This window comes from Aotus nancymaae, unplaced genomic scaffold (genome assembly GCF_030222135.1).
Source record: "Aotus nancymaae isolate 86718 unplaced genomic scaffold, 86718_ANA_hifiasm-v0.15.2.pri h1tg000002l, whole genome shotgun sequence".
Lineage (NCBI taxonomy): Eukaryota > Metazoa > Chordata > Mammalia > Primates > Aotidae > Aotus > Aotus nancymaae.
Window position 1 is genome coordinate 53086506 of NW_026988413.1, and position 13887 is coordinate 53100392.

The window sequence follows — 13887 nt, forward strand, 5'->3', positions numbered from 1 at the left end:
TTGGAGCCGGGATTCGAACCTAGGTCTTACTTGAAAGCCCGTGCTCTTTCCACTATACTACATTGCTTCCCACATAGTTGCCAACTGGACTCTGTTATAAAAATTAAAAGCACACATCACGAAAATTCTTGGACTTGCAAAGCAATAAGCCTACTAACAAAATAAGTGCTATAGTTTCTCTCATTCTTTTGAAATAAGGCATTCTAATTATCTCAGTATGTCTGCCAACCAAATAATGGTGGAAAATCAGGGAACTAACAATATTTAATACATATCTATTAGTAAAATAAAAACACTCTTACATTCATGACCTAAATACTATAGACATTATGGATGAAGAAAGAAGCACTTCCTCTATACAGGGTATGTACAATAAAGTTAATAATGCAAATATTATTCAAGTCTGCTTTTTTGAGGGGGGGTTGGGGAGTGCGTAGTTTTAAAAACTACTCATTAGGTGAAATAAATCATCTTGAGATTTCTCTCTCTGAAACCATGCTGCTTACAAGGATTTCCCATATCACTAGAATTTTTTACTTTTCTGTAAATGTTTTTTAATTAATCCAGCATTTAAAAAAGTTTAAAAATACGAAAATGTAACTTGAATAACTAAATTAAGAATGCCTTACATATCTCACTACCAACTGCCCTCAGTAGTATTATGAAAAAAAACTATTAAAAGGACTATAAATTGTTAAATTTGTAACCTTTTTCTTTTGTGGTGGATTCTGGGGTGTGCAACTCCCGTCGATCAAATTGTCATTAACAGTCCGTCCGAAACCAGATACAAGCCCATCTTCGGAAGTACAAAACACAGTTGTTTCCATAAACATGCCTCTAGTATCATCCTGCATCAGGCACTTTGACTCACTTATTCGGAAGCCTCCTCCAACCTCCAACTGATGCGAGGGTGTCAGGTCCCTCAAGTTGGAGTTCACTGAGAAGTTAACGCCTGTTCTGTCAGGGCTCTTTACCCAGGAAGAATATATTGTGCCCCGTCCCGAGTGAGTCGAGTCCAGCTGGCTGTTGGGCTCAGCCCTGTCATGTGCAGGCATTTCCATGGTTTTTTGTAAGGCAGTTGGCTCAACTGCATCAAGTCCCAGTTGAAGATCTGACACAGGTTCTTTTTCTCCAGGGCACTGCCTGCTGACTTCAGTCCTACTCCTAGGGCTCGTATAACCAATGGTCTTTATTTCTTGCAGACCCAGTTCAGTTAAATTGGAATTTCTAAAAGGCCCCAATGTTAACATCGTTGAAGATCTGTCATATCCCTGTTTACAGAATTAAAAATAATGATATATATATATATATACATATACACACACACACACACACACACAATCACATCTTGGGAATATTTATTTCAAAATTTACCAGTAATTTAAACAAAACAATATAATAGGAAAACTATCAATTCACCCTTTTTAAGTTAACTTCTTACCTCTTGACTATAAGTGCGTCTCTTTATTTCTGGAGAACTTTCTGGGGAAGAAATATTCTGTATAAAAAAAGAATTAGAATTGAAAATTTAAAAATACATAGTATACCCATAATAGTTATAGAAATGAAAACAAAATGAAAAACCAGTACACACTTTGGTTTTACATATTCTTTCCTGTTTATTTGCATTCCCCAAGTAAGATATTTGCTTTCACATTTGATACACAAAATCATTTAGTCTACTGTGTATATCAATAAGACAAAAGTTATGCTCATTTTAGTAATAATAAAAACATCTAAATTCATCTAAATGAATTTTCCTGATGTTTAGTTTCTTGCAAACTTTTTGTATTTTCTGAGCACACTAGTTGTTAAAGGAGGGGAAAGAGCTCTTAAAGAAATCCCATCCCCCCAGGTGTTGAATTTTTCTTTCTCCATTAAAATTTCTCACCTCAAAGTGCATGGTATTTCCTGGTGTACCAGGAGTTACTGGGGTAACTGGTGAATATATGGGTTTATAACCATTTCTACAAGTTTCATCATCTGATTTTATCCGTGGAGGCGTGGCAAAAGATGGGTCCATAGGAGTAATATCGGTGTGAGTTGGTGTAGCATACGGGGAAGGTGTAGGTGTGGAGGTTTCTGAGTAAACCGAATCTAGCAACTGATAAAATCTTCGTTTTTTTAATGGTGTAGTTAAATCTGTTGGTGAAATAATAATCTGTAAGAAATTACACTGCTGCTATTTGTTAAAATCTGTATATGTCACATTCTGGGAAAGGTAAAATATAAACAACAGCAATTATGACTTTCACCCCAAAACTAAATTTCAAGGTTTCGAAAAAATGGTACTAACATGAAGCAGTCCCCGCCCCCTCCCCAATTAGCAAACATTATCTTGCCTGGAGGGGTTACAGGCCTAGGGGTTCTCAAAGTATCTTACAAGTACTGATGTTACTTTAACTGATTTGTAAGAGTCCTTGTCTGTCTGAAAAGCAGCCGGTCCAAAAGCTTTTAAAAATTCATCAGCCCCAACATACATGGTATTGTGAACTGGCATCGTCATCAAAAAAATATAGAGGAGAGAAAACAGAAAATCTATACAACACTGAGCTTCTCTTCTAAAGTGCATGCCAGTAACTAGAATATGCCTGTCATAAAGCTATATATAATATATGCCCTGCCACATTCCTCAGACTAAAACAATACTGAAAAAAAAAATCTACCTGGAAGGGAACAGCTGTCATTTAATAGTAGTGGACTTTTATTTTCACCATTGACTGCAGGACTTCTGGATCTTTCTTGACAGGGTGAATTAAATCTATATAAAATTGCTGAATTTTCTTCTTCCAGAGCTTGTTTCAACCATCGCTGAATAAAATCGAATAATACATGAATAGGAATCAGTTTGTAGCTGTTTATATAGCCTGTAAATACAGAGCCAATTCCAAAAACATTTCACTACCATGGAAGGTAGTAAGGAATGAGTCGGCATTTGGCTCATTCTACATTTTTACTTCCAAAGAAAAGTTTACCTTTTTGCATGAACCAGAAATGTTTTCAGTAGGTTCTTTTCTTCTCCTTTTTTCTGAAAGGAATGGTGAAGTAAATCTAATATAATGCTTAGGAGTAGAGTATACATGGGGACTGTAGGTGAGACCTGGTAAAGAATTGAGCTGTGTAGCTAACACTTCAGGATCTGTAGTTATGCGTAGAGGCCTTTCTGAAAGGCCGTCTGAAGGTTTTCCTGTCTTCTCATTCTTCTCACTTAACCATTCATTGACCAAGTGCTAGAGAAAGAAAAAAATCTGGATCATTATAAATGTAATTCCAAATTCTCCTACTGAATATTCTAGTATCAGATTTGAAATTGGTATATTATCTAAAATGATAAATTGTGTAATTTAAATCATATATGATGTTCAAAAAACCAGTATGTCATTTTACATTTCCTTGGTTATCTACTGTTATTATGATACTGTTTACCCAATATTTTGTAGAACAGAACATATGGTAGCTTTTTAAGTATTTATATTACATGAAATTTGTATTACTTTTTTTTTTTCTTTTGAGACAAGGTCTCTGTTACCAGGCTGGAGTGCAGTGGTGCAGTCTTGACTCACTGAAGCCTCCGCCTCCTGGGCTCAAGTGATCCTTCCACTTAAGCCTCCTGAGTAGCTGGAACAAGGCGCTCACCACCGCGCCTGGCTAATGTTTAAAAATATTTTTTAGAGACAAGATCGGCTATATTGCCCACGCTGATCTCAACTCCTGGGCTCAAGCATTCTTCCCGCCTCAGCCTTGCAAAGTGCTGGGTTTACAGGTGTGAGCCACCGTGCCCAGCCAAGTTTTTAATATAGTAACAACTAGAGACATATCAGTACCATTTTATTAAACACAGTAAGTTTGGGTTTACTACTGTTTCTACTATAGGCATAAAATGTTCCATCTGTTAGAAAAATCTGATTTTAGGCAGTGTTTTCCTATACTAGCTGCCCATCAGAGTCTCCTGGAAATGAGGACAGGGTACAATACTTTTATTTTTTGAGACAGGGTGAGTTGCTCAGGCTGGAGTGCAGTGGTGTGATCAGGTCTCACTGTAGCCTCAACTTCCTGGGCTGAAGCCATCCTACCACCTTAGCGTCCCAAGTAGCTGGGACTGCAGGTGTGCACCACCATGCCTGGCTAATTTTTTTGTTTTTAATTTTCTGTGGAGACAGTGTCTAGTTATGTTGCCCAGGCTGGTTTTGAACTCCTGGGTTCAAGTGATCCTCCCACCCTAACCTCCCAAACGTTGGGACTGCAGACGTGAGCCACCATACCTCACTCACAATACATGTATGTTTAAAAGTCAGCATTGACAATCACTGATTTAAGGGGTTTGGAATATCTCTTAAGGTTCTTGTGCTTTGAAAATTTTCATAGTCCTTAATTCTGTTGATTCTCTGATCTACAACAGACATAATACAGTCTCTCTTGGGTATATGAATATCCCTGACCCTGAAGTACAAATTACTACTTAAAAAAAAAAAACTATTAACATTTTTTCTTTGCTCTAAGGGCATTTGTATTATCTGGTTAGCAATTGATATTTTAATTTCTAAGTATAAATGTAACTTATAGAAAATGTGGCTGGGCGAGGTGGCTCATGCCTGTAATCCCAGCACTTTGGGAGGCCAAGGGGGATGGATCACGAGGTCAGGACATGGAGACCATTCTGGCCAACATGGTGAAACCCCATCTCTACTAAAAATACAAAAAAATTAGCCAGGTATGGTGGTACACGCCTGTAGTTCAGCTACTCAGGAGGCTGAGGCAGGAGAATCGCTTGAATCCAGGAGGTCGAGGTTGCAGTGAGCGGAGATCACGCCACTGCACTCCAGCCTGGGTGACAAAGCAAGACTGTCTCAAAACAACAACAAAAACCCAGAACTTAGTTTATATAAATGTGCATATGAATACTCACACATACATACAGAAACACACATTTTAAAAATCTACCCATCCTTTCTTCCAAAGGTAACTACTATAAACATTTTGGCATCTTTTCTGTCCCTCTGTGTGTATAGAACTCTATTCCTGGGACAGCAGTAGAATGTAGTAGTGAAGCACATGAAGTCTGCACAGACTGCCAGGAGTGTGAATCCTGGGTTTGCCATTTACACTGTGACCATGAGCAAGTTAAGTAACTTTTTTATATTTCAATCTTTATCTGTAAAAGAAAGGTTGTGATAGAACCTAGTTCTATAAATAGGATTGTTATAAAGATTAAAAGAGTTCAATAACATAGAGAAAGCTCTTAGAACAGTATCTGGCAAAGAAAAAGTGACATGTTATCTTTAAACTGAATGAGGCCTTTAGGAGTAATCATGATTTGGTATTCTATCAAACAGTATGTTATTTAAAATAACAAAATCTGCAGACAAAAGAGGCTTTTTAAGAGAATCAGATAGGATGTAGAAGCTTACATATCATACAAGGGATTTAAATAAATTTGTAGTACCACAGTAAATTTATAGTACCACAACTTTGTTTAAAGTTTAATAAAGGGTATGGATTATGTCATATTTGTAATTTTACAAATAGTAAGTGGTTTTACTTCTTTTAAACCTGAGGTTTTTTTCTTTTCACTTTACAAAGTTGCAATTTTTTGTCCATCGTTACAGGCAAATACTGGGTTGCCTAAGCTACGGTGATGGAGTAAAGAGAGCACAGACTTTGAATTATAAACAACTGTGTTTAGATTGTCTCTAACAAAACCTGTGACTTTGGCAAGTACATTATTTAACTTGTGCCAATAAGATATAATCCTGGGTTCATACTAGAATTTTACTAAATGTACATGTCATGGTTTAGCAGCATGCCTACAAACTGTACTGAATTAGGTAACAACAAAGACAGAATAAATGAAATTTCAAAGTAAAGTGTGTGAGAAGTATACATTTATGATCTACCCTTAAACAGCGTAAGGATTACCGTACTTTAGTATCTCTGCCCCAATCTTCTGTACTCTAGTCAGAGTGAGAAAGAGCAGCCTCATTAGGATGTTATTTCTGATCTGAAAAGCTCAGGTTGGTTTAATTAACTGAATTGTTTCCCATAATTGCTTCATTAAGTCTGACAGTGTTTCAAAGATTTTTATTAATAATTACACCTAAAACTACTCTTCCTTGTAAATTTTCATAGTCTTAATATATTCTATGGGAATCAACAGTTTCTTCACATCTAATTTTTATCATCTACCTATACAATGAAATTTATAAAAATATAAACAATAAAGGATAACACATCTGAAACCAGTTTCAGAGAAGTATGTATTTTGTATATAAAGTAGACAAACTTATTTAAAGAAATCATGAATTGTAATACTAAAAGTCCTGATAAACTCAATATAACTATCTTAATAATGCAAACATTTATACTAACTGATTTTACAGTTTTGGAATTCTCATTCCTAGTATAAAAATCTGCAAATATAAAAACCGCCTGTTATTCTGTTCATTATGAGATCTTAAAAATTCAGTTTTTAAAACACAATTTTATTAATATAAGAAACTGTTAGAAAACAGCTCTTACATTCATTAGAATCATACCTTCTTTGTTTTGGGGTACTTTGTAGGACATTTATTAAGTGCTGGAACTTCAGTTTCAGGAATTATTTCTGCTACTGCAGTTTCAGTTTCTGTTTCTATTGTAAGTACAGTATTTTCAATATCATTTTGTTGTGAAGTAACTTCTATATCAGGAGAAGATGGCTGGATATCCGAACACATGCTGACAGTTCTGTGTCTCCGACGCTGCTGTCCAATGTGAGTCCTACTCCGAGAAAAACTTTTTCTCTGTTTAGTTCTATTTACTCTGGCAGGGGTTGGCTTGCTAGCATTTTCTTCTTTTGCTTGTTCCTAATTTAAAATACAACAGAATGGAACTTTTTATACTGTGTACATACAAAGTTTAAATGTAACAGCATTAATCTACTTCAGAAGCCAACTTTCCAGAATTTATGAATTCTGATATATAATAAAGAACAGAGACAATATATAGTCTTATCTCAAGCTGAAACTCCTACAGGATTTGAAAAATGGTATTAAAAAGTTAGTAGACATTATTTTAAATTCCTTATACGTGTAAGATATGGAAATTTTATTTGAAAATGTTTAAGAAAATAAAACTAGACCTGAATAATAATACCTGAATAACTTCAGCATCACTGACAATCTGTGTATCTTTACATTCAGTTTTAACTTCAGTTTTGGCTGTGCTGATCCTTTCCAAAGCTTGTTCTCTTCTTTTCTCTCTCTTTTCAAGTCTGGCAAAAGCTTGCAAAATTGCTTCCATTTTCCTTTCTTCTCTTGTCTATGAAATTTAAATTTTAAGTGATATCATAAATATCATTGCTCAAAAGTAAAATTAAGTCCAAATGTTTATCACAAATTTTAAAAGTAATTAGAGAAAAAAGCATTTCTGTTCATTTAAGACCTTTCAGAATTCCCATCATCTTGGTAAGCCCTGTTACTGCAAATATTTCATGAAGGAAACAATTGAATGATTGTTAATGATAAGGGTAAAACAAAACAAAAAAGCCTCAAAAATTACCTTGTTTTAGCAAACTGAAAATCTTTTCTCTTAATAATACAGAAACCAGCCTTTTAAAAAAAAGATCCCAAATTTCCAAGGAAAAATTCATAAGCACTTGAGTGTGACTATATTATACTGCAGCAGGGTGCTGTTAGGTAAAGTCTTGCATTTAAAAATTATGACTCATTGGGTAAGTATCTCTTGTGACTCTAGGCAAGTTACCCTTTCTGAGACAATAAGATGTAGGTAATAAAACTTGCACTTCTCTGAATTGTTACTCACTTTAAACAGATAATGTGAGGTTTTTAAACGGTACTTGGAAAATGGTAGGCATTCTGTATGTGTTGTTTATTATATTCTACTTTAGCCCTCATGCTCTCCATTCTAATTCTTATAAGGCATTCCTCCACCTTCTGCTCTTCCTGTCTTACACTCACAATTCAAGACAGGGACTGAGAAACAGCCAAGTGTTCCTTTGAGCATCAGTTCTCTATCCAAGAGAGCATTAAGAGCAAACCCAGAGCCTTGACCAGTGGGCCTGGCAAATGCTTTAGCTCTAAATCAGAACCAGGAACCACATCCATCAACCATCCGTTTCTCCAAATGAAAATAACCAGGTCCTGAGGCTCAAATCCATTTGTCTTTCCTCCTTTATTACCATCGATACGGGGAAGAAAGAAAGATCAGAAACTGAAGGTCTGGATGCCATAGTTGTCTCAGTATTGGAGCTTTAGTTCCAGTAATTACTAGCAGAGATTCAACCCTGAAGATACCTACACTTTGGAAACTGTTTACCCATTCCTGTATTTTTGTTGTTGTTACACTTAGCAAGGGAACAAAATAGTATGTCAACAAAAGTACTCTAATATACTTCTAAGTTCCTAATTTGTTACAGCAAGTTACCATATTGCAAATACGACACTGAAGAAACAAGGTCCAAAGAGGTAAGATTCTTTGTTCATGGATTACATATCTGCATCTCACCTCTCCTAGTATGGGACTGGCAGACACTAAAATAGCACATGCAAAAGATGGTCCTACTTGCTCACCAGAAGTTAAAGTTTTAAAGTGGAGTTGTTTCCTTAGAAAATTCCATATTTTTCAATTTTTAAATTACCTTTACCCCTTTTTCTCATGTGGTTTTCTGTAAAGCTCTGTTTTTATCAGGGTTTCTCTAAAATCCTGAATTTAGAAAAACAGAAATTTGGAGTAACTAAAAAGATCACTTTCCCAAACTGTGCTTTACCTGATGAACCTGGTTGGAGGGATTAATAACTATGGTTACTTGTTTTCAAAAAATTTAAAATAAAAAATTTGGGGAAAGTATATTTTTCCAGGGGAAACAAACTTGTCTTAGCAAGAATCACTGTATGTGTAAGAGAAAAAAATTACCCACAAGGTGGGCACCCAAGGAAGATATTTTCTTATCCTGGGTGTTCTAAGGTAAATATGAATGTATGCCAAAACAGCCTGACACAGTCCAATATTCCCTTGTTTTAGATGGTAGGAGTAAGGGTCACAGATAAAACTGTATGGAGTTCATCTGGATCTTAAAAAAATGTGGTCCAATACTGCTGAAGAAACCAAAGCCATGTGTATTAAGTGACTCATTCAAAAGCAAAGCCATAGTAATTATGCAGGTTTCCTGCCTCCTAATTTACTCTTCTTTCTGATTAACTACTGCCACTACATAAAGCAAAACTCTTCCTACATTAAACATCTCGGTAAGAATAAAGCTGAAAGCAGCAAACATTTCCTAACAGCTTTAAACCTAGCTTTATCTTAAAATACACTAATATTTGGTAATATATACATGCCTTATTTTCTACATTTATTTTAAATTTCTTAAGAGTCAGATGTCATTCAGTTTTTCTAGTCACCATTACATACAGTACAGTCTTTGACATAGCCATGTATATGGTACCTATTTAAAGACGAAATTTGCCACCCATTTTATAGCTCTAATTGAAAAATAAGTTTTGAGAGGTAGTTACAGCTGACTCCAGAGAGGATTAGAAAAATTAGGAGTCCTAATAAACCCCAGCAGACTTCCCACAGCCCCTAGTACCTGTGCTATATAATATATAATACTGTGCTATATAATATATACAACTTGATACATTTAGACTTCCCATAAAATCTATCTATACATTGTTTTTATGACATGAATCTTAGTTTATGGTTTTGTAAAGGTAAATACAGAGGATTTTAATTTTCTGTAATCAGGCTGCTTAATATCCCCATCACAAAGCAAGACCCCCCATCTCCACAAAAAAAAAAACAATGTTTTAAAAAATTAACAGGACATGGTGGCATGTGCCTGTAGTTCAGGCTACTCCAGACACTGAGGCAGGAGGATCGGTTGAGTCCAGCAGTTGGAGGCTATGATGAGCTATCATCATACCACTACACTCCAGCTTGTGAACAGAGTAAGGCCCTGTCTCTAAAAACAACTAGGAAAAGGAAAGCCAGAGCCCACTGCAAAAATAACCTTATTCTTTGATCTTGAAATAGAGAAATGAAATGATTTCCTTGCTCAAAAAAAATGATCCTTTTACATAACATAGATTAATTTATAAATCTAAAAAGATGGGTAAGGTTGTTACCAATAAAAATCATCCCAAAATAACGTGTATGGCTTGTGTGGTGTCTCCATTTCCTCTATCGCGTGATGAGTGAATTTATACTCACAGCACTCTCTTGTATTTTGATACTCGTTTGTTGTTCCCTCTACCCCATTCTCTACAAAAGCTACTCCATAGCAGTGACCTTACCTTTTTTGTTCACCTGATATCTCAAATGGCAAACACTCACATTTTTGTGAAAGTAATAATTGTGTATACATTATGTCAAGCATATATCACTGTTACTTGAAGACAACTGGAAGCATTTCAACAATTTTGGTAATCTTGAATTTATTAGAAGGCAGCTAAAGCTGATTAACCTCATTTTGTTTGAACTGAGTACCTATAAAAATAAACAGGTTCCCTTTCACTATTTAACACCACAATGTCATTAATTACTTATCTTTAGAAATACAATTCCCAGTGTCTACAATGAGAGAAAACGGGACCTTAAAAAAAGAAAATCAGCATCAACTCAATCATGCTGAAGACAGAACAGTGAGTTGGATAACATCTCATATTCCTCTCATCAGATGACTTTTCTGGCAACAAATTTATCCTAATTATATATTTTTTAAAGCACTGTGTCTTCTAAAGTGATGTTCTAAATTAGGTCAGTCAAGTTTTCCTAGAGGCATTCAATAACAGCATGGATTCTGTAGTGTTTTCCCACAGTGTCTTCCATTAAATAAAACTGTGGGAGTCAAAGGTGTTATCCACAAAAACCTGCAAGGGTATACAAATTCAGGAAAAGCTGACAATTTCTTGAGCTTTTAAACACATGTACACTGGGAATCTGGAAAGGAAGGATATGGTAGTGTTCACAACAGTAAATTCGACTGGTCATGGCTTTTTTTCACAGCATCATCTCAAATTATACTTGTGTGGAATACATTTTGATGTGAAGGATGAAAGCCGAGAAAATCGTGGCGAATCCTGGGCCAGGCCTCCAGATCATTACCTGAACTATAGGGAAGCTTCACTGAGTTCACGTTCATGGGCCTGTATCTTTTCCTCAAATGGTTGCCATGAACATTCAGTTAGCTTATTTATTGAGGGTCTACTTTTTTGCCCACCGTTTTTTAGGAGCTAGGGCTACGACAATGAATAATGCTAAAAGTTTTCTCCCTCATGGAGTTTACGATACAGTCATACAAAAATTCTACACTATCTTAGTTGCTTGACAAGTCCAGGAATCTCTTATCTATGTGATTTCCTTGTCATACCCTTTCATTGTTTCTCAAATGTCTGTCCTTTTAAATGTGAAGACCACACTAAATCATTTTCTGTGGACTCACTCCATTTTAAGCATTCTGGCAATATAGGCCATCAAATATTATCAAGATTATATTCCCAAAGTATATTATGAAGGTTATGAAACATTATTTTGGAAATTAAAACTACAAGGAGACTGTTTTCATGCCATTATAAATGGGGGAGCAAGTGTCTTTTTTTTTTTTTCAAGATTGCATCACTGCACTCCAGCATGGGTGACAGAGCAAGATTCTTGCTCTTGATCTTGGCTCACTGCAACCTCCTCCTCTGGGTTCAAGTGATTCTGGTGCCTCAGCCTCCCAAGTAGCTGGGATTCAAGGAGTGTGCCACCCTGCCTAGCTAATTTTTGTATTTTTAGTAGAGATGGAATTTTGCCATGTCACCCAGGCTTGTCTTGAACTCGTGGCCTCAAGTGATCCACCCGCTTTGGCCTCCCAAAACACTGGGGTTACAGGCGTGAGCCACCATGCCCAGCAAATCGCCTCTTTCAGAATTTAAATATTTCAAAAGTTTGCTGTTTTAAAAATGATCACTTTAAGCTAACGGTATACCCCCCAAGTATCTAAACTTCTTCCACATGTACTGTTTATGACAGGATTATAGCCACCTAATGCCACCTCAACAAACATACTAGGAGGACACTCAGTAGTGCCCTGGTTTTTGGAATCAAGTGAGTATAAACCATCTACTGTATTTCAGTTACATGGCTAAACTGGGCTCGTGGTAAGATTTTCCTAATGTGCAATAACCAGTTCCACACAACTTAGCTGCAAATTTGCTTTTATAAAAGCAGGCAACAACAACTTAACAAAAAAGACAAAATATAATGGATGGAAAAAGAAAATGTTCATAAAAGAAAAATCCAAAAGGCCAAAAGAGGTGGAGGGTAGTGGAACTAGAAATGACAAGGCTTTCCGTCTTGGTCACATAAATATTCTTTCATGAAATCTTCATCGATGAATATCTGTGTGACCTATAGCCAACCTCATCTCCCTAGTAGCCCTCTCCTCCTCCAACCAAATATAATTTATAGCTCTCTCCAGGATTTCCCCCTGGGAAAATACATTCCATAAAACTTTTGTCATAAGCTACTCTGTATTTGGTTAAACCCTACTTGAAAGGTCCATCATAAATAAAGTACAAAAATATATTAAATATACATATATAAATAGAAATATGTATTACCTAGAGTTCATGAAACAATCTGATCTCTCCCCAGCTATATCTCCTTCACTTATTGCTGAGTTGTAATTATTTTGTAAATACCTCAAAAAGCAGAGACATTGCCTTATCTCCCACTCTGATTTAAAATAAAAAATGATGCCAACAAACAAAATACATAAATACCCTGGTGCAATTTTTGGAAATTAAGCATTATGTTAAAAGGTGGTGTCTGAAATTACGTACATAGGTTAAAATTGCCAATTTTGCATTGTTCAAGCTTTACTACAAAAGGATAGGGTGAAGTACAATAATTCCCCTTTATTCACAGGGGATACATTTCAAGATCACCAAAGCATGCCTGAAACTGCAGATAGTAGTGAACCCTATATATAGAGTACTGTTTTTTCCTATACATATAGAAGTATAAAATGGAACAATTATATACTGTAATAAAAGTTATGTGAATGTAATATCTGTCTCTCAAAATCTCAGTATTTTTGAACCTCAGTGGGTAACTGAAACCTCTGAAAGCAAACCTGCAGATGAGGGACTACTGTACATTTAAATTTGGTGATTACATGGAGTTTATCTGAGAGGAGGTTATTACTGACTCATCATATTCCAATCTGATAAATATACACGATACCAAGTCTAGGTGAGATCTCCAATCTGAAATGCTCCTAAATCCAGAACTTTTTGATTGCCAACATGATGTTCAAAGGAAATACTCATTGGAACATTTCAGATTTTTGGATTTGGGATGTTCAACTGGTAACTGCAATGCAAATATTCCAAAATATTAACCCTGAAAAATTTCTAGTCCTAGAAAAGTAATACTCAACCTGTATCTCCATACTGGTTTGGAAGTCTTGTCACAGGCAGAAACTTGTATCACTTTGACCTACGTTTCTCATGAGTAGTATGGCTACCACCTTTATTCTGCCTAGTTTTAGTTGTGCCTCTTTGTCACTTTTTTGATTTGACCTTGTCTTTCTGAGTACTGATGTTAATCTAACCAATATAAAAGTCAAGACTAGGAAAATAAAAGGGGATTCATTTTAAACTTTTCAGAACCAAATACAATACTAATGCTTGGGGATAGGGAAATCTAATTACTTAGGACTCCTAGGATGCCTGTGTTTGCGTTCTGCTTATTTGACTACATCGAAAAATTCTGTAATGCAAACATCAAAGCAAATGTGCCAATTAGAAGTAACAGGATTGAGATGACTTTGAGAGCTATGTATGGGTCAGGAACAAGGATTTTTAGATTTTAATTTCATATCCTTTCGAAATACCAAATTAT

The 13887-nt window shown here is 35.7% G+C and overlaps 1 protein-coding gene across 5 annotated transcripts in view; it reads right to left on the reverse strand.

Annotated features, from left to right (window-relative positions):
• The window catches only part of KMT2E (lysine methyltransferase 2E (inactive)), a 105859-nt gene that overhangs the window by 8397 nt on the left and 83575 nt on the right, over positions 1-13887 (reverse strand). For all 5 annotated transcript variants that reach the window (XM_064374657.1, XM_064374665.1, XM_064374661.1 and 2 more), the window contains 7 exons: positions 7132-7296; positions 6534-6842; positions 2976-3230; positions 2667-2811; positions 1892-2142; positions 1442-1498; positions 708-1271 (listed from right to left, as the gene is read on the reverse strand). In XM_064374657.1, coding sequence (XP_064230727.1) covers positions 708-1271; positions 1442-1498; positions 1892-2142; positions 2667-2811; positions 2976-3230; positions 6534-6842; positions 7132-7296 — 1746 coding nt within the window. The remainder of the gene's footprint in view (positions 1-707; positions 1272-1441; positions 1499-1891; positions 2143-2666; positions 2812-2975; positions 3231-6533; positions 6843-7131; positions 7297-13887) is intronic.